Source organism: Watersipora subatra, chromosome 11, assembly GCF_963576615.1.
Source record: "Watersipora subatra chromosome 11, tzWatSuba1.1, whole genome shotgun sequence".
NCBI lineage: Eukaryota > Metazoa > Bryozoa > Gymnolaemata > Cheilostomatida > Watersiporidae > Watersipora > Watersipora subatra.
In genome coordinates, this window is record NC_088718.1 from 1,187,669 (window position 1) to 1,213,483 (window position 25,815).

Genomic DNA, 25,815 nt, shown 5'->3' on the forward strand with positions numbered 1-25,815 from the left:
TACTTGCAAGTCAATTGTTTTAATTATTGCGGTCCAAAAACAGAAAGGTTATACAACAAAGATATTAAAGTCAAAAGATCAAAAGACCTTTTGGCTTTCGTGAACTCGCTTTACTACTGCGACTATATGAGTCGACGATATAATTCTAAATATGCTATTCTATATATTAATAAAATGTAGACCATCACGTTGTTTGCACAACCCCTTGGAATTACCTACTTGTCAAGTTGTAAATTTCTACTTGTTGTTCTAGCTTGGTGTGACCTCTACAACCAAGTTATTGTTACTATATCTCCTTTAGTACATCGTCATATTTCTCATCTTTCAACTACAACTACATCATTTCACACAAAACAAAACAGCCACCCGCACATTCCGAAATATGCCACACACCGGTGGTATCACTGACTATAACTGCACAAGCCTGAAAAAGGCATTTCGTAAACTATTGATTCACTGTGAAAATAAGAAAATTGCTTTGTCGACAGGAACTTTGGCAGAAACTATGTGTTGCTCAATTATACAGAAGTTTGTGTTTTATTGTTGGATCAGCATTTATTTAGCAATAAGGAAAAAATAGACTTGTTTCTTTACACTGAGCCTGTCCTTAGCAGCATATAACTGACATAATACTTCGCTGAAAACATCTACATTATCTGGCCATCCCTTATGCATATACGCTAAACATTTTCTAGTGCAACTGTCTTTCTGCATAGCTTAATAATTACTTCCTCCTTAACGTCCAGATATGTACTAGAGTCAACTACATGTTCATAGCTTTCTACTGCGTGGTATTTAGTGTTTGCTATCTCATTATTAGCATATCCCCAGGTCGACTCAGTGAGTGTGCCAAAACATATTTTTGCCTGGAGCATTAAAAATAATGTACTCATACCTCATTAAGCCTAACTTAAATTTTGGTTCCCTCAGTGGTAATTGAGAGCGATTTTTTGCACTCGAAATTGCTATCAAAGGCTTGCGGTCACTCTCGATTTCGAACTGGCAGCCTGCAAGGTAATAATCAAATTTCTCGCAAGGCCAAGGTGCAGAGGTTGCTGATACCGCTGCACCCTGTTCTAGCCATTACAAAACAGGTAGCATGGAAACCCTAGAACGTATCTAGTGCTGATTTATAGGTTTGAACTGAAGACAGCAGGTTTCTTGGTTGGTAAGATCTGCTACAGCCTGCAGTGTAAGTATGAGAACAGGAACTAACCCCATACACGTAAGGACAATTTCAATGTGGTGGGGCCGATGTTTGAACCCTAAAAGTTACAGCATCCATGTTCAATGGTTAAAGAAAAAAAGTATGTTATATATGTGTGTCTATGCGTATTAAAAGCTCTGAGGCTACGCCAGACTTGCGAGACCCTGGATTTGAATTAGGACTTCACATGATGTAAAAGTTATATATATATGGAGTGACCAGGTCATTTCGGTTCCCTAAAAACAGCTCAGTCTCCTTGATTACATTTGCTTTTTCTACATGCTGTATGTCATCCGCTGTCATCCTCTGTCCGCTAATCAACTCTTCCACATTCTTTTCCAACTCCATTTGTTAATTAAATAAATCTTGTCTCAAATTCTTTGTGGAGCAATGTAGCTTCATTTTTTGCATGTCCTTCGCAAACCTGTTATCTAATTATCATATATTCTTTATCAGCCACTAATGCAAAGCTGTTAGTAGCTTATCAAACCTGGAGAAAAACTGTATATTAATTTACAGAAACAAGCTAGTGCATTTATTTACAGTATTATCTTTCTCTTGTGCGATCCACTCAGCGCGCATGTCAAAACATATTAAGCCATCCTGTAAATAATCATGTTTTAAACCATCTCACTTCTCTGACTCTTTTTAGGGAGCTGTCTCGCTGCCAAAGCAGCCATGTTTGAAAATCTTCATGCTTTTCTGCAAGTTGAGAGTAATCCGCTGGAAAAGCAAAGATTTGTTCATATCAACAGTACGGTAGAAGGAAGTGGATTTGCAAACTCGTCATTTCTTATCCACTATTTTATCAGCTCCTTCATCAAACAAGGTCACAAGGTCAGCTAGGCTTAATATTCTTACTGCAAGTTCCTATGTGCATTAGTAAAAGCATGAGGAACTTTGCTTTTTTTGTTTATTCTCTTCTACAACTTGATGCATGGTAATACAACTGGCATGGTATGAGGTGGTACATCGTGCATGTTTTTAAAAAAAATAAAATTGGATGACTGCTTTTAATACATCTAGAACCGGTCTATAATTTGCTTTCATACAGTTGTGTCTCTAAGCTAGTTATTGTTTTCTGTGTGACTTTTTTGCCCTTTTGATGGTTTGCATTTTAATCTTTGTAGTTGTCTCCTCTTATCAATATTAGTAACGGCTATGTTCCTGATTTTTAGCATATTCGAATGGTAGTTGATCAATAGAAACACTTCAAATTGTGTTTTAGTTATTATAAATATTCTCCAACGTTTTGTTGTTTTCTAATTACTGATTCACCTCTGATATTCTTTCGCTTTTTGGCATTAAATTTTAGAACTAGTTTACTTTGGTGCGGTAGTTTCACAATAGTGAGTTGTACAGATTACTTTGGTGTGGTAGTTTCACAATAGTGAGTTGTACAGATTACTTTGGTGTGGTAGTTTCACAATAGTGAGTTGTACAGATTACTTCAAGTTGACTTTCCTATTTTGCTGTTTCAGCTATAAGAATGCAACTACAACTTTCAGGGCCTGTCGATATTGCTGCTGATTAGGTTACTATGTGATTGGAAAGAAACTTTGCCTGGAACCTAGTTTCACTATGTCTGGCCTTCATCAATATCGCGTTTTACACGATACCTTTTGCTATGTATATACTTATACTTTTCCTTGTCTGCATAGGTCTTGTGAGGAGTAGTCGAGCAAAAATGATTGCTTTTACTGCAGGTGCTTCTTGTGAGTTGTCTGCACACGCATGCTCAGTATAAAATCGTAGAGCATAAGATGGGGGTAAACTTAGAGCAGGCTACCAGACTTGGGAACTTCTCCTTCCTTTCGCTGCTTGACTTATGGTCAGATCTCTACACAGGGAGTCCGGTGAGTATGACTTGATTTTAGTAACTTACTAGCTGTACTACCCGGCGTTGCCCGTACAATAAAAAAGTCTTTGGACTGAAAATTTATTTTTATTTCCCATACAGTATTCAACATTCACCATTCTAACTTTTAAACTTCATATAATTAGAAAATATTTTTAAGCAGTTCAAATGATTTAAGAGGAAAAAGAAAACAGCTATAAAGGTTTTCAAGTTTTTCAAACAACTACAATTTTTAAATTTCATATCATGAAAGGAGTGTTTTGTTGAAATAAATTAGGAGGAAAAATAAAACTGTAAATGTGTTTAAATGTAAATGTGAAATAATTAGCAAGTAATGGCTAAATATAATGTTTAGCTATGATTACAATGAAAACTTACTCGGTATACGATTATATGATTTTAGTTCATTTCAGTGTTGGCATCTTAGGTGAAAATATTGTATAGACGTATAGAGTGGTATAATAGAAACCCATAGTTATTATCTAACGAAATCACTGCCTGTTAAAAATCACTATCATTCAAAATAGTAACAAAACAATATGTTAACCTTAGTAACTATAGTTACCTACAATAACTTTGGTGCGTTTTGTGGGTATGATTTACGAAAAGATGTAACATTACAATGTTCTACGTGCGGAGTTCTTACCTTCAAGATAGACATGGAACGCCAAATCTAACTTATATAAATTTAGCTTACTAAACACATACTTGAAAGTTTTCGCATGCATTTTAGTAGTATAAACCTTTAACTAGAATTTTATCACTGTTTATCATCTGTTTGCGACCCGTTTTTACACTAACGAATGACGCTGAGCTGAGATATAATGACCAGATTCGAATTTTGAGAAAAATTAATCTTGATACAGTTTTGCGGAAAACAAATTAGCTCTAGTACGGCAAAGGCGAGAAAAAGCACCAGGTTTCATAGAGTTAATAGAATTCATAGTTTCAATTAACATGTGATTTAGCGTTGAAATACCTATCAATTAATGCGCTATCATTAGAATTAAGGAAACGTAGTGTGGCTGGCGAAAAGTCTTCAGAACAGCGGAAATAAATTAGAAGAGCAAATGAATGTAGATGTGAAATAAATAGCGAGTATGTATGATACAATTGATACCAAATGAGAAAACCCAATAAAAATCGTTAATTTGTCGTAATCAGTACAACAATCACCTAGTTTTATTTTTGGGAGAATCTATTGTTAATATCGTTGCGCTGAAAGCAAATTAGCCCTAGCACAGTGAGGAAGAAAAAGCATCGCGTTTCATAGAGCTAAAAGAGTTCATAGAGTTTCAATTACTACATCATTTTGGATGTGTATACGGTATGTAGTAAGAGCCATAAACTGTAAGAGCTTTCGGAGTTAGGGGAATGGATTGGATAACTGCGGTTGCAATCTTCGTGAGTTCCAAGTCCAGCGTACTGTGAAATTTTAATTCCAAAAGTTTCATAGCTATAGCTGAACATAATGAAGGACGACAGACGACAAACTTTGAGAAATATATTTATAGATAAATACAGGCTAGCAAGTTGGTGTCATGGCAGTCTCTGTCTACACGTCTCTTGCTTTCCTGACAGTTCATACACACACTTTTATGCATGTGCAAGACAGTAATTAGTAATGGTTGAATGTCGTTCTTGTTTGTCTTTTCGATATTCATTAAAGCACATAAATTACATAATTTTTTTATTATAAATTTCAATACATCAAAGTCTTGGCTTTCGAATGAGCCTATATTCAATACACAAAGATTAATAGAACTATGAAAAACAGGGTGTCAAAAGTATGTCCTGCAAAAAAAACATTTGGTTCAGGTTCTCAAAATGTGATGTCACAATTATTATTTAGCCTTAGGTAGTCTATCCCTTTTACTGCCATTAAGGCTGCGCTTTTCTGTGACAATCGGTGCTGTTAAACCCAGAAAGCGCTAATAATAAACTAGGATTCTAGATAATCAACAATGCCCGGGATCGTGCTAACGCCAATACAAAAACATGTTCTGGTTTAATTAATTATGCTTCAATAAATGTACTGTCGTTGATGAAGGTAATGAAATCACATAAATTAAATTGAGACCTGCGGTTGCGTGGCCCTAGGACTATATATGTCAATCCACTTTCAAGAAATCACGCAATGCTTCAAACTAATTAGTCTCAGTCGACCCTCAACATCACAATAAAGTGAGAGGGCTAGTGCATAATATCATCGGGAAAACATAGTATGGTGCTTGGAATCTGAGTTATTTATCATAGACATAATCTGTACATGGAAAACTAATGACACTGATTCCTTTGTCATCTTCATTGGTTCTCTGGAGTTGTCCTACCTTCACCTGACACTAGCGTCATTATCATAGTTGATTAATATACATGTAAGCGGTAAGCAATAAAATAGGCGGTAAGGAGGAGCACACAACATTGCATATGAAAATTGGGACATCACAATTTCCGAGCCTATGTCAGTAAACATTTCTGCGGTAGAGCTCTGTGGAAATCCTATAAACACCAACCAATGTCTGTCTCACCATGGCAAACAATAGCTCATTCGAAAGCCAAAACTTTGATGTATTGAAGTATACAATAAAAGATTATGTAATTTATGTGCTTTAACACCAAAAATATGCTGCCAAATAAGTCAGCCATAGCTTCTCTACTGTCTCAGATTTAATTTGGTGCTTGCAGCTTTTGGTAACATTTTATTTTACCGAATTATAAATGGTAACTATTATTATTTATTATTTTGACGGTAATTGTAATTATTTATTATTTGCTGCTTTAAACGAGTTCAAACTTATATTGTAGTTTTCTAGTGCGCTGGTAAATTCCATAAATTTTTATTTTATTCTCGTGGAAATCGAATAGGACACAAACGATCTGATTGAATTATATACAGTAGGTGCTTCCTAAATGTAAATAATCCATTCCAGGAGCGTTTACGTTATAGGGACTTTACGTTAAAAAACAGTAACATACATGTAAATTGCCTAATCCGTTCTACCTCACCCCTTTTGGCATACAATAATTAAAAACTTGACTTAACATTTTGTATTTGTTGGCTGCACCGTAACAGCAGCAATATTAGTTTGCATTGACAGCTTTTCTCCTATTTATGATCTATCTCACTGGTTTTATAGACCCTGATTGAGGTAATTTTACAAAATGTTGATGGGGACTGCACAGTTTTAACGTTCATTTACAACAATTTGCATATTTTTTATAAACAGTTTAGTCAACTCTGCAAAGTAAAACAAATAATAAATATTTTATACATCTACAAGAAAACAAAACAACCAAATAGTTTACGAAACACTACTTGTTTGTTGTCGATCTGTATCCTGGGGTCAAGGTTAGGATAAAAAAACTTTCGATGATTCTCCAACTTGTGAATTTCGGATTGGTGGACCAGCGCTGTAACACCTGTACCAATCGATCACCTTTGTATTTAGGAACATTTGCTCCGCTACCCTATTCTCTATTTTATCGACACAACTGATGATCTATCACGATGAACGAAAAGTTGCGAAAGTTGTACACTGTATATAGAATAGATATAACATTAGATATAACACATCGTTTTTTTCTTTTGAAATCGTGGCAAGATAGATTAATGAACAAATCTAGGGTTGGCATAGTATTTCCCATGGCAGTTATTATCGCCGGTTCATACCGGTTTTTACCGTCCCGGGAAAAACTCATTTTTGTCCAAAAGTGGCAAATAGCGGGAAAAACTAAAAAACCTCTTTTTTAACAAGTTGACTAATGCTTAAGCAAAGAATAACAATACACTTATACTATTAGCTGTCATAGAGCTTCTTTATGACTCTTTAACAGTACACAGGCTAAGGAAGCACATAACCTTTATCATTGGTTTATTTACTAAATATTGAATAAAAAGACCAGATCACAAGTTAATATTCGTTTATTTACATATATCAAATATTAATATTGAATAAAAAGCAAAATTGATGTGAAACATGACAAATAAGCATAATACAGCAATTAGAAAATAATTGAAAAATGAAAACACATGAAGACAATGCCAAGTAGTCGAGACCGGTGAACTGAACAAACGGATTAGAGTATTGAGAATTGATTGTCTAAAAAAAGTTAATCCTCGTATTCGGCCGAATCATATCCTAAATAAATTGTTTTTAGGTTTTGGTAGCAAGCTACCAGTTTGGACGCTTTCTCCACTCCAAGTTGCGCAGCTTGGTCTGCACTAAGGAAAATGTGCTAAAACTGTAAAAGGCTCATCGTTATTTAACGTTGGCCAGTATCTTGGGTGTTGATTTTTTATAATTTTTCCCACTTTTAAACACTAGTATATTTCCATTGCTATTGATTGGTATAAATATGGAGTCACACAAATACTTGTTTAGTCCAATTTTCCATTTTTATTAAATTTCATTGTTTAGCAAAATATTTGGATAAAAAATTCTGGCGTTATAATATTTCCCAGTTCCCGGTTTTTCCCAGTTGTTCCCGGTTTTTATCAGTTGTTCCTGGTTTTTACCAGCTGTTCCCCTGTTTTTACCAGTTTTTCCCGTTGCCCTGGGAAAAAGTTTTTCCGTGGAAGAGTGCCAACCTTGATCAAATCGAGTTCTCAAACTCGCCCGACTTGACACTTTACTTCTGTTAGTGGAATTTTTTACGTAGTAGAAAGCAAAAACTTCACATTAATTCTTTACGTTAAATACTTGAAAAGTTTCAGGTAACTGACAACTTGTCTTATCACTTAGCCGGTATAATTGAAGTTTTTGACGGAAGCATTTTTAGATTATTCATTACTCAATGCAAATATGTTATGTTTCGACTGCTTCATGACTCTATGAGACAAAATTTTACCACAACAGAATGATTGACACGAATCAAGGCACTAACCAACTCTTAGCGTCCTTAACTATTAATGACTACTAACAAGATTTTATAGCCTATAAATCGAATTTTATTTGAGAAAAAAACATCGATCTTAAAGTTTAAACACACTCATTTGGTTATTGATTCTTGGGTTATTTCATGAAGAATTTTACCATTATAAGTTTTATGTCGACTGACAACAGTGGAACCATTATGCGGTGTCAGATTTAAATGAAGGTGAATGATTAGATGATCTAAATTAGTTTTGTGCAACAATAAAGCTCTGCAACGCGATTGGAGTCGCCAACTTTATCGTTTACATATGTAAATAGGCTTAGCTAGGAGCTCCTTCAGCCACCCATGGCATGGGTAGACAAATCCGAATATTGAGCAATGACGTGTTTAGTATCGAAAAGGTTTGATAAGTCACAATTATATTGGCATCTCGCCGAAACAATAAGTTGTGTTGTTGTTATAAGAGAAGAGTGATCATCACCCTAGCCTTTTTCATAATGAGACTTGGATGATAGATATAAAATATTTAGTCCTGAACACCGATTCTTTTGGTGTAGGAGAGGCAGATCTGCTTTCTTATTCGCTGGGCTTAATCATCACTTTTAATGCTCAAATCTAGAAATGGAAATTCATTTTGAGGTAATCTGTGACACCTGCTAGTTGCTCTGCTTTCCTCAAAGTCTCTATCCATCAAATGTCTGTCACAGCTCAAAAATGTGGCTAACCTTCCGATCATCTACCAGCTGTTAAAACTGCTTTTGCTACACATTTGTGTAAGCTTGATCGATTACATTGGGTGTCACTTGCTACATCACAGTTGAAAATAATTATCCATTCTACACCAAACATTTTAAAATTTTCGTCTCATTTTAACTGCCAGTAAGTTTTCAATCAAAGTTTTGGAGGAGAGAGTGCAATCAGTCTGAATGACGATTAGATGATGCAAATATCTCCTTTGCTAGGATGAAGGGAAGGAGAAAATGGTGTGCAGTAGGATTATGGAAGAGTTGAGTAGTCGACTGGATGACAGCCAGGAAACGCTTGGCCAGCCTTTTCTTATTATATTTGATGACCTCACAGCCCTGCTCCACTTGGGTAAGTGTCTAAGTACAACAGGCATGCAAGTGCTTACTATTCTCTCTAGTATGATGTTGGTTAACTTATTGTCAGAGCTGTTCAACTGAATAACAGAGCTGGTCACTCAATGGACTATAATTTTGTGCAAGAAATCGGCGTATAGCCTATATCATGGATGACATGGGTTTTACAGCTGCAATTCAATGCTTGACCTTGACCTAGTAACTCGAATACAAAACTGATAGAAATATAATCAAATTAAAAGTGTTTAATTTGTGGAATAATCACAAATCTTTTTTGTCTTTCCTACATTTGTTGGTGCAAAGATTCATATGAAGTTAAATAATAGTGGTACTAACAGTTATGTATAACGCCGTATAAGTTATGTATAACGTATATGTATGGATGTTTAACACCAGATTCAAGGTTTCTTACCACACCAAGGAAGCCATTTTATATATAATGTTTATTACGACTTCTGCCTTGCGTGAAAGCCTTGCGTTGTTCTATTGCTAGCTGCAATATAGTTAACCTCTAATAGAGAGTGATTGTGTTCATCCGTGAATAAATTGGTCCGCAAATATGCATGAAAAATGCAATTTGCGCGAAACTTAAAGGTTGACTTGCAACAAAATTCGCATTACCGTTATTTGATATGAAAAGATTCACCATGTCTTACTATGTTGTGTTGTAGGTGCAAAATATGTGGAAAGGTGATTACAGAAAATCGCAGCCACACGAGACCGCCGTAGTTTGGATTTCCTTTTCAAAACGGTTCAAATGTGATGTAGTTGTGAGAGATGGTTTCTGTTTACACTTTCTTGCAACCTTATTCGTCGAAATATTTTCACAAATATACTTCATGCGTTCAATAAAACTATGTCTATTGTTCTTACGCATCTGTTTTATCGTCATCGTAATGCTGTCACTTTTAGCAGTGATATCTTATAACTTACCGTAAAAAATTCGTTTAATTTTTTAGCCTTAGCTTGAAGGAGTACATATCGTGGTCTAATAATCATGACGAGCCTGTTGGTCACTTGTGATAATCGAAAAGTGCTGCAGAAATTATTTGCGAAGTATTGGGTCACATGATCAGATTACGACTTGCCGATTAGACCAGGCCGAAACAAAACTGTAAAGTAGCGAGCATCTATATTTGATACGGGGTGTTCGGTAAAACCCGAAGAGTTTGTCATAAACTAGTACTACGATAAGTTTTATATTGAGCTTTGTATTGGCCTTTCAATTCACGCGAGAACATCACGTGACAAGACGATAACCAAATTTCGTGGTTACGTCATCGAAATAAAGAGATTCCATTCTATGGCAGCTTTTCGTTTTTGAGCTTTTTAGAGCTTGTAATCACATTTCCACATATTTGGCACTTACAACACAACAGAGTAAAACATGATGAATCTTTTGATACCAAATAACTGTAATGTGAATGTTGTTGCAAGTCAACTTTTAACTCCGTGAATATTTTCATCCTGTAGGGTAGTAATCAAAGGTACCTAACTAGACATATTGCTCTAAACGGCCAGTCTGATTTCGATGGACTTTGAGTTTTGTGGGCTAATATTAAATGTATTGACCATGCACCAAACGCATGAATAGACCACCTAGATCATGGTTCCTGGAGATTGAGCCAACTGCATCGAGGTCTGGGCATTGAATTAAAAACCGCTCCTACTGCATCAGTTGTGTGTTAAACTAGCTCAGAGCGCTACGCTACGAGAAGTATGGCTCTGGCGTCTGGTATAAGCTTTGGCAGACATGTCAAGCAGGCGCGAATCCGAAGATGCTATGTTTTCACCATGCTTTATGTGTTGTAGGTGCAAAATATGTGGAAATGCCATCACAAAAATCTCCTTCTGAATAAGATGCATTTTACAGAAAAACGATATCTGCTTTTATTATCAAAATATTGTTTAAATATTAGCGCTATATCGGTTTTTCGATGATTCTTTTAAATTATTTTGGGCCGAGTAATCGTTCGGTAAGAATCTAACGCAGTACCGAAAGAGTAGTCTAGTTTTTCCTTTCTGTATGACCAAAGGGGTGAGTTGGAAAGATTGAACAATCTTGGAATGGATTAGGCAATTTCCATGTTTTGTACTGTTTGTATAACTTAAAATACCTATAACGTTAACGCTCCTGAAATGGATTATTTATGTTGTAGGAGCACCTACTGTTTATGATATGTTTTATTAGGGGTGGAGATGGTGGATATACTAAACATGATCTCAAGAGTGAAATTTCTCTACCCAAATACCTTCACAACCTATGTCACCTCTACCTCACAATATGCTGAATTATCTGACAGCGGCGCTCTCTCAAATCAGTTGACTCATTGGTCTGACCTCAAGTTTGATGTTAATCAACTCTCGACAGGTCTGTCTAAGGAAGTCCATGGACAGGTAGGCCGCCAGCATGCTCAGTTGGAAAATAAACGATATGGCGCAATGTCGCTAAATATCTCTTTTCATCTTGCCACGTTGACATTGTTTGTCTGTTCGTTTCCACGTTTTTATCCGATTCCGTCCAAACTTCACACACATGCTCTGTATCTTCCGCCAGATCACAAAAAATATTTGTTTGATAAAATATTTTATTTCTAAAACTCCATCTGGTTCTTGAAAATTAGGCTCTGAATCCACCATCTGATAAGAACCTCAAAAATCCTCTTTGCAAGCATTAAGGACCATTGGGTCGCGGCCACAGAAACCATGGCTAAGTCGCAAATGATGAATTTGAGTTATCCGACTTTGAAGTTGCACTAACTGAATTTATGATATTGGTAACAATTTTTTTAACACGTGCATCCGGACCAATCAAAGAGTGATCTTTCTGAATCTTAAGTCAGTTTAGCCAATAGAAGTCTTTAACCTTTAACTCTTTAACCTTCGGAAAAACCCCCTTAAAACCGTTGCTGTGCTAAACAGGAAGTACTGAAAAATGGCGTCCGATAAATATAATCATTTCTTTTTTGCCGATTTTAAAGGTAATGATGTTTTCCTAACGATTCTTACAAGATTATTACAATATTTATTTGTAAGAATAATTACTCAATTTTATAAGATTGTTATCAGATTTAATTATAAGGATAATTATTCGAATTTACAAGATCGAAGTATATAGTGACCGATGGTGTGCAATGTGTTACTGTTGTTATTTTTCTAAAGATTTTGTTGATGATTTGGCTGTGCCCAATATTGCTATACTGCCAAGCCATTTTTAATATCTGCAAAATTAAGTAATACATTTTCTTATAGATATACAGCTATTTCTATGACAACCAGCTAAAGTATGTTTAGATTTTTAAATTCAGCATAACCTTTTAGGTATAAATACAGAAATCTAGATAAATATCACAACTTCTTGATATTGGTTGCTATGATGTTTTGAAATGTAAACAAAATTGTGCATTGGTTTTCGTTTCTCAAGCTTTAACACCAGTTTTCTCGGAACTATGTTTTCGCACTAATGGTAAACGTGCATTCAGTTTTTTGACCATAAAGTCTGCTGTAATTAAGCTAAAATCAAAAACTATTTTGCAAAATAGCTGTGAGAAATTTCTGCTTGTGCTAGTTTAGATAACTCTAAATTTTAGAATCCCGACAACCATGGTTTCTGTGATCATGACACAATTGTCCTCAATGAACTTGTTCATGCAGCGTTGTTGTGAAAACTGTGTAGCAATTTCTGTTGAAAATCTACATGATTGCTGCAGGCATTTCAGATAAATGCTATCTGATACAAAGTGAAAGAAATCTTGGGCCTAATGCTAGTTTGTTATATATACAGCCTAAAACACTCGCACATACTACCCGGGCTGCGGGTCTTAAATATGTACCTAGACGCTTTAGTGAAAGGATTGAATTACAAGATTTAGCAAGAAGTTTTGGCATGTGGAACTGTTAAGCTGATGATTTCATATTGATACTCAGAGCTGATAGCTGGTCTTCATAAATTTATTATTTTTAATTCCATCAGCGTTGTGAAGTTATCAGCTCTTGCTTACTCCGATGAGTAAGAAAGAGTTTGGTTAACAACTTTCTTTAACTAGAACTTTCACCGAAGTTCAACTTGTTATAACTGGGCTGAAGCAAGGTTAACGCCAAAGCCCTTTGTGTCTCTATATTATGGCGGGTTTCAAAGAAGGCTGACAAACTTTAAATTTGGAGTTGCATCACTTCGCTTTGGTGTGGAATGATGAGTCAACCTTTAACCCTTTGACCAGGTATAAGCCCCCCAAAAACAACCGAAACTCATGTAATTTATTTTCGAAAATTCAATAAAATCGATATTTTATGAACATGCATAGCTCAAATCTTAAACTCATTTCTATGAACATAAACTTTTGTACATATACATTCATTGACATATGTACTACTCAAAAATAATACAACCATGAGCAATTGTCCCTGTATAAAATGCTTGGAAGCATTTCTTTTCGGTAGAGTCAAACGCTATAACGTAGCTGTGCGAGCCACCATAACGATCGTTTTCTCTGTATATTACAAGTATATTAAAAGACCGAAAAAGTTTACATCACTTCTATCATTTGAATTGTTTTTATTCTGATCAGACAAAAAATCACTGACGATCGCAGCATCAAGTAATCCTTTATTTTACCGTTTAGAAAGTCGAGCCGATGTTGACTGGTTTTTCCAACTTATATTCTTTTCCAAGGAGGCGCGATTTGTTTAGTTTTTAGCACAAAGCAACGCCTCTCAGATAATCGCTTCATATTGTAAATCATCGACCGATATCTTGTTGATGATATTTAAAACTTACTAGTGTTCATATCCTTTGTTTAACGCTACTAGGCGACAGCTTTATAAACGTCTACCGAAATAGACATAAATGTCGTTTCCCCACGCAACCGATAAACGACATTCTGATCGTTTCCCCTGCCAAAGGGTTAATCTATTCTCATCTGTACAAGTGGCTATCAATATTGTGAACTACCATTACCCTGTCAGTCTAGTGTGCTGTGACAGATCAGTAGGTATACCAATCACGCGCAGAAAATAAATGTTTTCACTATTAATGTACAATGTAAAGTACCTGATGGCGGTCGATTGAGATATCATCCGGCGTGATGATTATACATAAAATTATTCTGTAATGCCAGTGAGCAGTTGAGTGGTGTAATTGTTAGTGTGTCAATGATAGAAGTCATGAGTCCAAATCCTGTACGGTGTCATCTTTTTCCCAACCTCCAACCATGGCTGCAGATTGACAGAAGCACATTATAGTGAAGACTAGATAAATGCCAGGCGTTGCAGGGTAATAAAAACAGCTTATAAACAGTGGCAGTTGCCATTAGCCAATAAGAGCCATGTGAGCAAGCTTTAGTGACGCTGTGCGTAACACAGCAGCTTCGTTATGCACATTTTAATTGTTGTAACGACTATCTGCCCTATTAATCCATTGTATCATGTGTGGCTTATTAGGTTAGATTGTCACCTTGTGAACTAATTGGAAAAGTTCTAATCCAGAGCGATGTATATTTTTTGTTGCTAGATTTCAATTACTGAATGCTTGGCATTGCCCGGGTAATAAAAAAGTCTTTCCCTAGAAAATTTATTTCTATTTAACATATAACAACAGTTACCACAATCTTATCAGTTATCTAACTTTTAAACTTCATATCATGAGTAAAGTTTTTAGTGCAGTTGAAATAAATTAAGAGAAACAATAAACTACAGCAAAGGTGTTTAAATGTAAATGTGAAATCATTAGCAAGTAATGACTAAATAATATCTGTTTTTCTATGATTATATTAAAAACTTATTGGGTATACGATTATATGATTTTAAGTCGTTTCAGTGCTGGCGTCGCAAGGCGAAAATGTCGTATAGAGTGATATAGAAACCTATAGTAATTATCTAATGCAAATACCCCCTGATGAAAACTGTTGAAATTTTATATAATCATATTATGCACATATTACAAATTAGTAACAAAATAGTATATTAACCTTAGCAATTATAGTTACCTACGGTAACTTTAGGGTATTCAGTGGTTATGATCTGCAAGAAAATGTAACTTTATAATGTGCTATGTGCAGTTTGTACCTGGGGAGTTTTAACCTTCGAGACAGACGTATAACATAAACGTTGAATTTGACTTTTAAATGATTTTAGCTTACTAAACACATACTTGAAAATGTGATTGCGTCAAATTTTAGTTGATTTTAACAGAAAGTATCCATGTTTTTCAATCATTTGAGATGTTGTTTGTTGTTTTAGCTGATCTAACTGTCAAGACACTTGAAGATTAAAATCGACAAAAATTGATCGCGGTAAACACGCTCGGAAAAAAATATGTGCCCAGACTTGCCCAAAATGATGTATATAGTGAGACAGTCTGTTTTAATATCTCGTATTCACATCGGCTATTTGTGATAAAAGTCTAGTCCTACGCGGCTCTATTGGCATATATTTTATTTTGTATTTGCTCATGATTGTTAGAATAAAATTTTAAACCCCGATACAGATACATTATTATAAATGTCTCAAACGCTTCAAATAAGGATAATTAAATATTTGTCATATTAGTTTCCTCTGAATGCTGTGTAAACATCTGAGTACTGACTACGATTCTGTCAGTCTATGGTAATTAGGTCCTCGAGTTAACTTATTTCATCACGGCCTTTGTTTCAGCAAAGTCCATCTATCATACCATGTTTTGGCACAGGTGGCAATGGGGCTATGTTGTATTCAATATGTTCTGCAAACTATGCTTTGAATTGTCTTCAACATTGTTATTTTATCATATAATTTTTACAAGCCAAAAGATCTTTATCGACAAAAAATTTTTATTGAAAACATCCGTCCAAGTCGTGGCCATTCACATAGTTTCAGCTCATATATTAGGACAAATTACTATACTGCAGTAAACTCAAACAAAACATATCGTGGTTTGTGCAGCACACATTCATGTTTCGTTTTCCCGTGTATGGCAGTTTCCACACTGATAAAGCTGCTTCACTGGTGGGATCACATAAACATCCTGTAATCAATAAAACAAATGTAATGAATATATGTCATTCATAGATATGTCATTCCTACGTGTCTATACTGAAAGCTTTCAATTTGGGAGTTAGATAAATTGAGAGTGTAAGATCACAAAATAAACAAATGTAAAACACAAGCATAAGTACGCCAAGCCAACAATTCGAAGCTTGGTTTCTGGGAGTTAAAGATGAGCATTGATCAATCCATTTTCGTCACTTTTTACAAGTAAGAGGTGAATATAAATTCTAATCATAAATCTAATCCAATAAATCAATAATTTATTAGCTAAAACTGCCAAAGAAGATTTGAAGCAAATATTATAGCTAGGTGAAACGATAAAAAAAGTTATGAAACGATGATTGGTGATAGCAAAAAGCTATAATTTTATTGATTAGTAAATGTATTCTCGGCTACTAAAATTATTACTTTTAGTTTAGTATATATATATACAGTCAAACATGGATAACTCGCCCACGGATAGCTCGAACACATGGTTAATTCGAACGGTTTCTTTTCTTTGGTCCGTTCCCACGTAATGATAAATTGCTATAGATAACTCGAACTCAACACTGTTAATTCGAACTGTTTTTTTGCCCAACGGCTACCGAAACGGTTGTTATCGCTTTAGAAAATCACTTTATTCAAAGCCATAGAGGTAAACCTCATCTTTTCGTAATTCATAAGCGTCGTTATTACCACCATCGGCAAAATATTTTTGTCAACGACTTTACTAAAGGTTTGGTGAAATTTGATTTATACTGCTATACGATGAATAGCACGGGCTAGCCGGGTCACGCGCGCAAGGATTTTCGCCACGCACATACAAAACAAAAACAGCATGTTGTTTTTGTTTTGTATGTGCGTGGCGAAAATCCTTGAGTGCGTGACGAAAATCCTTGAGTGCGTGACCCGGCTAGCCCGTGATGAATAGTTTTCCGACGTTGATTCCGTGTTGAATCAACGTCGGAATGTTGAATGTTTAAAACGTCTTAAAATTGTTGTAATTAAACGTATACGTTGTCTTAGCTAAAAAACTATTCATCGTTTGACCTAAACACAGAATAGCCAGAATACGTGTGTACATTCAATAAGTATCCATTCAAAAAGCGTGAGTGATATACAATGTACCGTAAAACCTCGTAAAACTTTTAATTGAACTGCCCGGAGTGTTGCTCATAACGAATCCCAGGTAAAGTAAGGTAATCTTTGCATAAACTTCAAGAAAAATCGGCAAAATTGATCGTGGTTAAAACGCTCAAAAGAAAAAGATGTCTTTTCTTTTGAGCATTTCAACAACGATCAAGTTTTGCCAATGTCAATTTAAAAAATGTCGTGGCAATAACATCACCTCAAACAACAAACCAATCTCAAGTGATAGAAAAATCTCTATACTTTTTGATAAAAACGTTTTAAACTTTACATTAGAAGCATTTAATTTGAAACAAGCCATTTGTGCTTTTGATTTATATTATAGTTTGTATATGTACATGTATCTACTAATAAATAAGTAAATACATGGACTTGTGACAGTGCTCTGATAACTTGAACGCTCTGATAATTCGAACAGTTTTGCTCGGTCCCTTGAAGTTCGAGTTATCCATGTTTGACTGTATATATATGTTTAGTTTATATTTAGGAAACTCAAAGTTGAAGATAGATTTACCTCCATTCTATCTTCCTCTGCGGCATAAAGCTGCTGACGATTGTCAGCTCCATCCAGAGGCTGTCTCCCCAATCTTTAACCACCTGATGCTCAGAAAACTCTGAGTCACCTCTGATGGAACTGGAAGCATTGTTAAAATTTGTTGTTCGTCAATAAAGCGAGTTGACCCAGCATGTATGATCTAATAACTAAGTAAATTTCCTAATGATGAAAATCTTCGATATCATGGACAATGCGTTTTACTAGCGATAACATTTATTATGACCTATATAAAAATTTTGTGCTGATAATTGGCTAAAGAAGAGATTTTATTGTATAAGAGAGCCATACTTATCGCTCACGGACTCTTTCATATACGCTCATTATACACATCACCAATAAAGCACCCACTTGAATCTGAGCGATTCACAAAATGATCTCATTCAAACGATTATGTCTCTGGACAGGGTTAGTCTTCAAAATTTATGACATACAAAAATGTCATCAAATTGTAGCTGATGTTTTAGCCTTATATTGATCTTAATTTCATTTGAATGACTTCAATGGTTCAATCACATCTTTAAAGCCAAGCTTTAGTATGAATTTCACTAAACTAAACTTCAACATTGCCATAGACTAAATTTTTATCACTTGTCTGTTTCAGGTTTCATTTTCACAATAATAACAAATATCGCTGAAGTGAGATAAAGAGCAAGTGAGCATGGTATCTCTTTCAGACATCGTAGAAGGGATTTCATCAAATAGAATATCGATCCTTTCATTATTTCGTCTTAATCAGTACACCAACTGCCAAATTTTAATTTTGAGAGAAATTTTTGTTGATATTGTATGGTAAAGAAAAGTCGAAAAAAATTTGGTTTTTGCATGGCGAGAACAAAAAAAACATTGTGTTCTGTATCATAGCGTGAAAAAAATCATATAACGGAGGCATTATAACTCAAGAGTGCACTGTGTTAATTACCCCTTTGAATCCTGGCCGTCCTTTTTAATGTGTGTCAGTATCCTTGGGCAATTCGTCCAACAATCGGAAGTTTTTAAACTTCCATTAAATATACCTAAATTTGCTCATAATACAGTGATATTTGGTCAAACACTGGTAAAAAAGTCCAGCAACACTACAAATTTCACCAAATAAAAAAGAAAGTGCTTCACAGTTCTCCAGGCTATAACCATAAAATTCGCAATATTTTAAAAAATTGTAAAAATCTTTAGCTATAAACCACAAAATATGTGTCAAAATAAAAGCAAAAATGAGTCAAAAATGTCACAAAAATGAGTCAAACATTTCTGTCTCACAAAAATGAGTCAAAATAATCTGGAAAATTATAGTGTGCAATTGCTTAGCCTGAACGGCTTAGCTTTGAGGTTGCTCGCGCTTGTTAGTAGACTTGTGGTTTAAATGTCGCGAGTTAAATTCTAGTACGAAGGTTGTTTTTTATTGCTCTTAATAGGTCATTTGATGGGTTTTTCGTTGCTAAAACTATCGCTATAACTGGACAGACGAACAACAGACAGATGACAAACAAACTTTGAGACTTATATATACATGAATCTCAAAGTTTGTCTGTCGTCTGTCTGTTGATCGTCTGTCCGGTTATAGCGATAGTTTTAGCAACAAAAAACCTATCGAAAGACCTATTAAGAGCAATGTAAAACCTACCATACATTTCAGACTATAAGCCGCACCCCTATATAAGCCACTTCTGCTTTATTTAAAAAATTGATAATAAAACTACATAGGCTGCACCTTTGTATAGGCTGCAGAACTTAGGACGGTGCTTTTTAACGCGGTAGCGACTTTGCTGTTTAAAACGGAACAGGGCCTAATGGCACTGTTTCGTATTAACCGACGCTTTTTAACTTAGTGATTAACGGAACAGTACCGTTAGGCATTGTTTCGTATTTTATTTCACCGCTAGAGGCGCACCAATCAGAGATTCCGGTTGATGCGCCCTAGTGGTGAAAGAAAAAGCCACAGAATAACCACACCGTTATATAAGCCGCATGACTCAAATCATCAGAAACAAGTTGCAGCTAATAGTCCGAAAAGTATGGTATATATATATAAAGATTACAAATCCTAGCTCCCATGAAATTTTGGAAAATATGCTAAAACTTTTGCTCATTTTTAGCTGAAGATTTCTCGAAGGATTGACATTGCTGCACCCCATGCACCACGAGTCTACCACTATAAAGTAACAGAGAGAGATCTCAAGCTCTTTGCAGTTGGCGAGTCACCAGCTGTGCTATGAGGTATCCCATCTATCAGCCCATCTATCATTTGACAGTCATATCTTCTCAGGTTTTGACCTCTAAACTATCAGGTACCTCTAGTAGGGGTAATGTCTCAGTATTGCTAGACTTGACTATCTTAAGTTGATAAGAGAGTTATGGTTGGCTTAAGGAATGTCTTCTCTTTATAGTAGGAGTTGCTAGTTAGCATCGAATTATTGTTGTCTCCTGTTTGCTACATTAATATTTTCACTTGCTATTACTCAAGCTTGTCAGCCGTGTAGTGAGCCTCTACCGTGATATTTATCATTGTACAGCACGGTTCCTCATCTAGACTTGTACTATATTTTGGTTTTAATTGCTACCATTTACTTTGGGCAATTTTTTTTCTTATTCTTTCATTCACTATTACACAAGGTTCATTAATTTTTACATAGATTTTTCATTTGAATATTTTCTGTTGTTAGCCGGTGTAAGTTGGCTTATCATGCTGATTTGCGTTTTCCTGCATTTTTTCTTTGCTCTGCTCTCCAACAATATTAGTTCCTTTTGTACAGAATTTCATCTCATAATGCAATACTACCGTTTTAGTCGACCTTTTAATTGCTTGGTTCTTGTTTCTGCTTTTGATATCCCGCTTTGTTTAAAATGCTTACATGCTAAACATCACAGTTAGCTGTCACAAATTCTTTGGGTGTGTGACAAGTTCATTCAGATAAGACTTAGAATTTAATGTTGTTTGGTTTGTCTTAGAGTTTCTACTGCTTCCTTTTTTGCTCATGTGGAGCCTTGACGAGTATTAAGAGCCCACCTACAATTCAAAATTTCTGTAGGTTGTGTATAATAATTCATTTTTGACTGAATGTTGGAATTCGAAGTTGTGCACACATTCTGTAATGCAGCGAAGAAGACAACTCCAATTTTGTCAAGTTTTTAAATGTTTAGTTTTTTTTTTATTCTCATACTCAGGCATAGCTTTTATGGGATTTTGAAAGTATATTTTAATAATGAATAATAACCACAAGAATATATTTTCCAAGTAAAGATATAAAAATAAATGTTGCAAGTGTTAATATGAACCATTAGAGAGATGTCAGAGATGGATGAACTCATGTAATAGTCTATTGTCTCTTCTCTGTATCTCTGTTCCACTTTCTTGAGTTCATCAAATATTCTTGTTGCATCATCTGCGGTTAAAAGCATCTCTAGATAGCCTTTGAATTTAGCCTAGATTTAAAAGATTTTGCCTCTTGATAGAGTGGTTGTTGTTTCTGCAATGTCATCATCAAATGCCTCAGAAATCTTTTACCCATTTGTGAAGTGCCTGTGATATCCTCGATGTTTGAACTGACATTTGCTGTAACACAGCAATGATTACAAATATATTTAGTTTTACTGATTTCCTTTCAATTTTTGTGTGGCTTCGTTTAGTCTTTCCTAATTGTGTCTGATTTTGTCTCTTCACTTTTGAACAGATAGAATTTTGCATCTTCCATCTCCTCACTATTCTGAAAGGTGTATCCAGTGTTTGAACCTTTATAAAATCGTGCAGTTTTACGTGATTTCAAGCTGACTTTAGAAATCTCAGCTTTTCTGATAGTGAGATGTTTTAGAATTACTAATCTGTGAATTGTTAGCAGTTAATTGTAGTTTTTACAAGGTTTTGCTTGAGATTTTATCTTCCCAATTAGTGATAGTCACTTTGCCATTGGTTGAGTTGTAGAGGTTTAGTTGGAAAGTAACTATAAGAGCTCGGTTTCTGATTTTTTTTTTAAATTTTTTAGTCATGTTTTGCCATTGTCAACAGTAAGAAATTAAGAGTAATTCTTTTGTGTTTCATGTTGCCAATGTTGTATTTGTTAATAATATGGTGATAGTTGGTTAACAGAGTATCTTGTATCACAACTATGCAACACCTGGCGCTATACGGCACTTGGCATTATACAACACCTGGCGCTATACAACACCTAGCAATATAAAACACCGGGCACTATACAACACCGGGCACTATACGGCACCTGGCACTATACGGCACCTGGCACTATACAACACATGGCGCTATACAACACCTGGCACTATACGACACCTGGCACTATACAACACCTCGTGCTATACAACACCTGGCGCTATACAACACCTGGCACTATACAACACCTAGCGCTGTACAACACCTAGCACTATACAACACCTGGCACTATACCGACACCTGGCGCTATACAACACCTGGCACTATACAACACCTAGCACTATACGACACCTAGCACTATACAACACCTGGCACTATACGACACCTAGCACTATACTACACCTGGCGCTATACAACACCTGGCGCTATACGACACCTGGCGCTATACTACACCTGGCACTATGCTGCACCTGGCGCTATACGACACCTGGCGCTATACTACACCTAGCGCTATACGACACCTAGCGCTATACGACACCTGGCGCTATACAACACCTGGCACTATACAACACCTGGCATTAAATGAATGCAGATGATACAAAACATGAATCACACTAGACAAGGTCAATAACTAGAGCTAGCATAATACAAGGATATAAGAACATCTACTTACAGCAACAAAGCAATATAAGTTGAACATTTGCAACTGATTATATAAGCAAACATTTCATGTGTTTGAAGTACGGGTATGTGTATATGTCAAATGTGTGACTGTCATATGCGTATATGCATCCCTGAGGGACCCTACAAATTCTACAAAAATAATAGTTAAACAGAGGAAAAAATATTGCTATGAGTTGCACGGGCAAGCTTTTAGAATGCAGCATTTTGCAAATCACAAGTTTATAGAAAATTTATAACATGAAATTCTATTGCATTTCCATTACTGAGTAAATAATATTTTACTAAATATGCTTGAAGTCACATATGGAACTGTTTGAAGCAGTTACGCTCCTTGTTTAGACAGCTGCGTACATCACACTTTTCACGCTGTATGCTGCTCTGCTCTTCTATGCAGAGCTTGCATCGAACTCTCTTGTCGCCAAGTATGGGCCAATGTCCACAAGTGTCTTTGCGGACAATATCACATGGTACAATCTTGGCCCATTTGAGAAGACTTTGTTTGCACTCAGCTGTGTCTCCTGCTGCTGAGGACCAGATGTCTCACAGCAATTGTCTGTGTCAGGCTGTTTGCAATGATAGCTTGAAACTTTCTGCGATTTAAGATTTCTTTATCTGATACACCCAAAACACGGTTATCGTGCCGATATACTAGCCAAGCATTCACCATGGTGATCATTATGCTATGCCAAAATATGTACATGTACCACCTTCTTGATCTCATGAGTAAGCGATACTTGGCCAAGTATGAATCTAAGAGGTTGACACCACCCATATGATTATTGTAGTTGTGTATGAAGGCAGGCATTGGTATGGTGACATACTTCTTTAGTTTCTTGACCCACCTTCTTGCTTCTCGTAATATATGGGTCTTTCTATAGAACTCGCCCACAAAGTGTGGCAAGGAGGTCAAAATCTCAAATCACCCCTACGCTAGATTTAGCATTACTTTTAGGAAGGCCAACTATTCAAATTTTGTAAACAACAGTTTTTGCTGTGTCGTTAGTAAATTTTGCAGTATTATGTTGTTTCTACAACATGTCAGGGACAGGTTGCCGATGTAACAGAGTACACCATATCATACCTTTAGGTGAATATATCAATTATCAAAAAAAGCTCTGACAAATCTAATTACCATGTTTACAATTACTCATCAACAAAGTTCTAAATACCACAAAAGTTACAGATGGAGAATAAAGTGTAATAAGAGTATTGCCACATGGTATGTCCTCTTGGTCATCAAAAACTACATATGCAGTCAACTTTATTCAAAATTTTCATCAAACAAAAAGACAGAAGCTTAATCATCTTTCACCTGCTTTAATACCGGGTAATAAGGTTATAATGCCATAAGAACAGTTAACTATGGAGTGCAAACAATATACTTTACATAAAACAAGTGCCTGTCTTACCATACATACAGGTTGCCGATGCAACAGAGACACCAGGGGACGCGATTTTCCGGTTACACCGGTAATATTGCCAAATGATAACACTATGTCATTAATGTGAAGTAATGTTACTTCCAACATACAATAACAGTGATCATACATGTTTATATCTTTTGATTCCAGTTATTTAGGTTAGTTATTCTTAATACAGGTTGCCTATGTAACAAGGACACCAGGTGATGCGGTGTCCCTGTTACATTGGTACCATTGCCAATTGCAAACACTAAGCCAATAATTTGAAGTAATGTTAATCTCCAGCATACATATGTGTTTCTATCTTTTGGTTAATATATTTAGGAGGAAGGATATTCATTTTGTCAAGACATCGAAAGGGTGCATGTCTTTGTATTTCTTAGTAATTCATAAATGTTATACTGTTAAAACCCAAGTTATAAGTTTACACAGCTGTATTAATTCTGCTGTTCAGTGTTGCTATTGTAAAAACAGCTTTACTCTCATAACAGTGCTACGCCATATTAGTAAAAACAGCTTTACTCTCATAACAGTGCTACGCCATATTAGTAAAAACAGCTTTACTCTCATAACAGTGCTACGCCATATTAGTAAAAACAGCTTTACTCTCATAACAGTGCTACGCCATATTAGTAAAAACAGCTTTACTCTCATAACAGTGCTACGCCATATTAGTAAAAACAGCTTTACTCTCATAACAGTGCTACGCCATATTAGTAAAAACAGCTTTACTCTCATAACAGTGCTACGCCATATTAGTAAAAACAGCTTTACTCTCATAACAGTGCTACGCCATATTAGTAAAAACAGCTTTACTCTCATAACAGTGCTACGCCATATTAGTAAAAACAGCTTTACTCTCATAACAGTGCTACGCCATATTAGTAAAAACAGCTTTACTCTCATAACAGTGCTACGCCATATTAGTAAAAACAGCTTTACTCTCATAACAGTGCTACGCCATATTAGTAAAAACAGCTTTACTCTCATAACAGTGCTACGCCATATTAGTAAAAACAGCTTTACTCTCATAACAGTGCTACGCCATATTAGTAAAAACAGCTTTACTCTCATAACAGTGCTACGCCATATTAGTAAAAACAGCTTTACTCTCATAACAGTGCTACGCCATATTAGTAAAAACAGCTTTACTCTCATAACAGTGCTACGCCATATTAGTAAAAACAGCTTTACTCTCATAACAGTGCTACGCCATATTAGTAAAAACAGCTTTACTCTCATAACAGTGCTACGCCATATTAGTAAAAACAGCTTTACTCTCATAACAGTGCTACGCCATATTAGTAAAAACAGCTTTACTCTCATAACAGTGCTACGCCATATTAGTAAAAACAGCTTTACTCTCATAACAGTGCTACGCCATATTAGTAAAAACAGCTTTACTCTCATAACAGAGCTACGCCATATTAGTTTGTTTTTCATCATTTACTTGCTATCACTATTTCAGCAACTGACATTCCAAGTGAATTTTCACTCTTAACACTATTATCACAACTTGCAAAGAACTTACAAAAAGAAAAAAAACAACACCTTTAGACATATTAAAAATTGACAATATGTACAATCACAGGTCTAAGCTTGTACGCTTGTATCAATAGACAACTTTCTAATTACCCATCATACAGCTGAAAGTATCCAGTGTGAGGTAAGCCGCATGCGCAGTTGACTGAAACTAAGTCATATTGGATACTTTCTCCAGCAGTATCGGTAATTGGAAAATCGTCTATGCTGCTGTTCAATGTTGCTTTTTTAACAACAGCATTACCCTCGCAAGCCATCCTATTTCATATTGATTATTTTCATTATTCATTACTTTAATTGATCACTTTTTTATCCACTGCCA

At 35.6% G+C, this 25,815-nt stretch overlaps 1 protein-coding gene across 4 annotated transcripts in view; it reads left to right on the plus strand.

Moving 5' to 3' along the window:
• Positions 1 to 25,815, plus strand: part of LOC137408445 (elongator complex protein 6-like) — a 77,221-nt gene that overhangs the window by 7,386 nt on the left and 44,020 nt on the right. Inside the window, exons 2-7 of one of the 4 annotated variants that reach the window (XR_010980086.1) lie at positions 1,137 to 1,192; positions 1,860 to 2,044; positions 2,914 to 3,063; positions 8,903 to 9,035; positions 11,232 to 11,437; positions 19,841 to 20,032. Coding sequence is in view for 3 of the 4 variants with exons in the window: in XM_068094975.1 (XP_067951076.1) it covers positions 1,886 to 2,044; positions 2,914 to 3,063; positions 8,903 to 9,035; positions 11,232 to 11,437; positions 19,841 to 19,960 (768 nt within the window). In the remaining variant the exon portion in view is untranslated. Of the gene's footprint in view, positions 1 to 1,136; positions 1,193 to 1,859; positions 2,045 to 2,913; positions 3,064 to 8,902; positions 9,036 to 11,231; positions 11,438 to 19,840; positions 20,531 to 25,815 lie in introns of those variants that run through there. The other 3 variants (XM_068094975.1, XM_068094977.1, XM_068094976.1) reach the window with 3 other exon arrangements.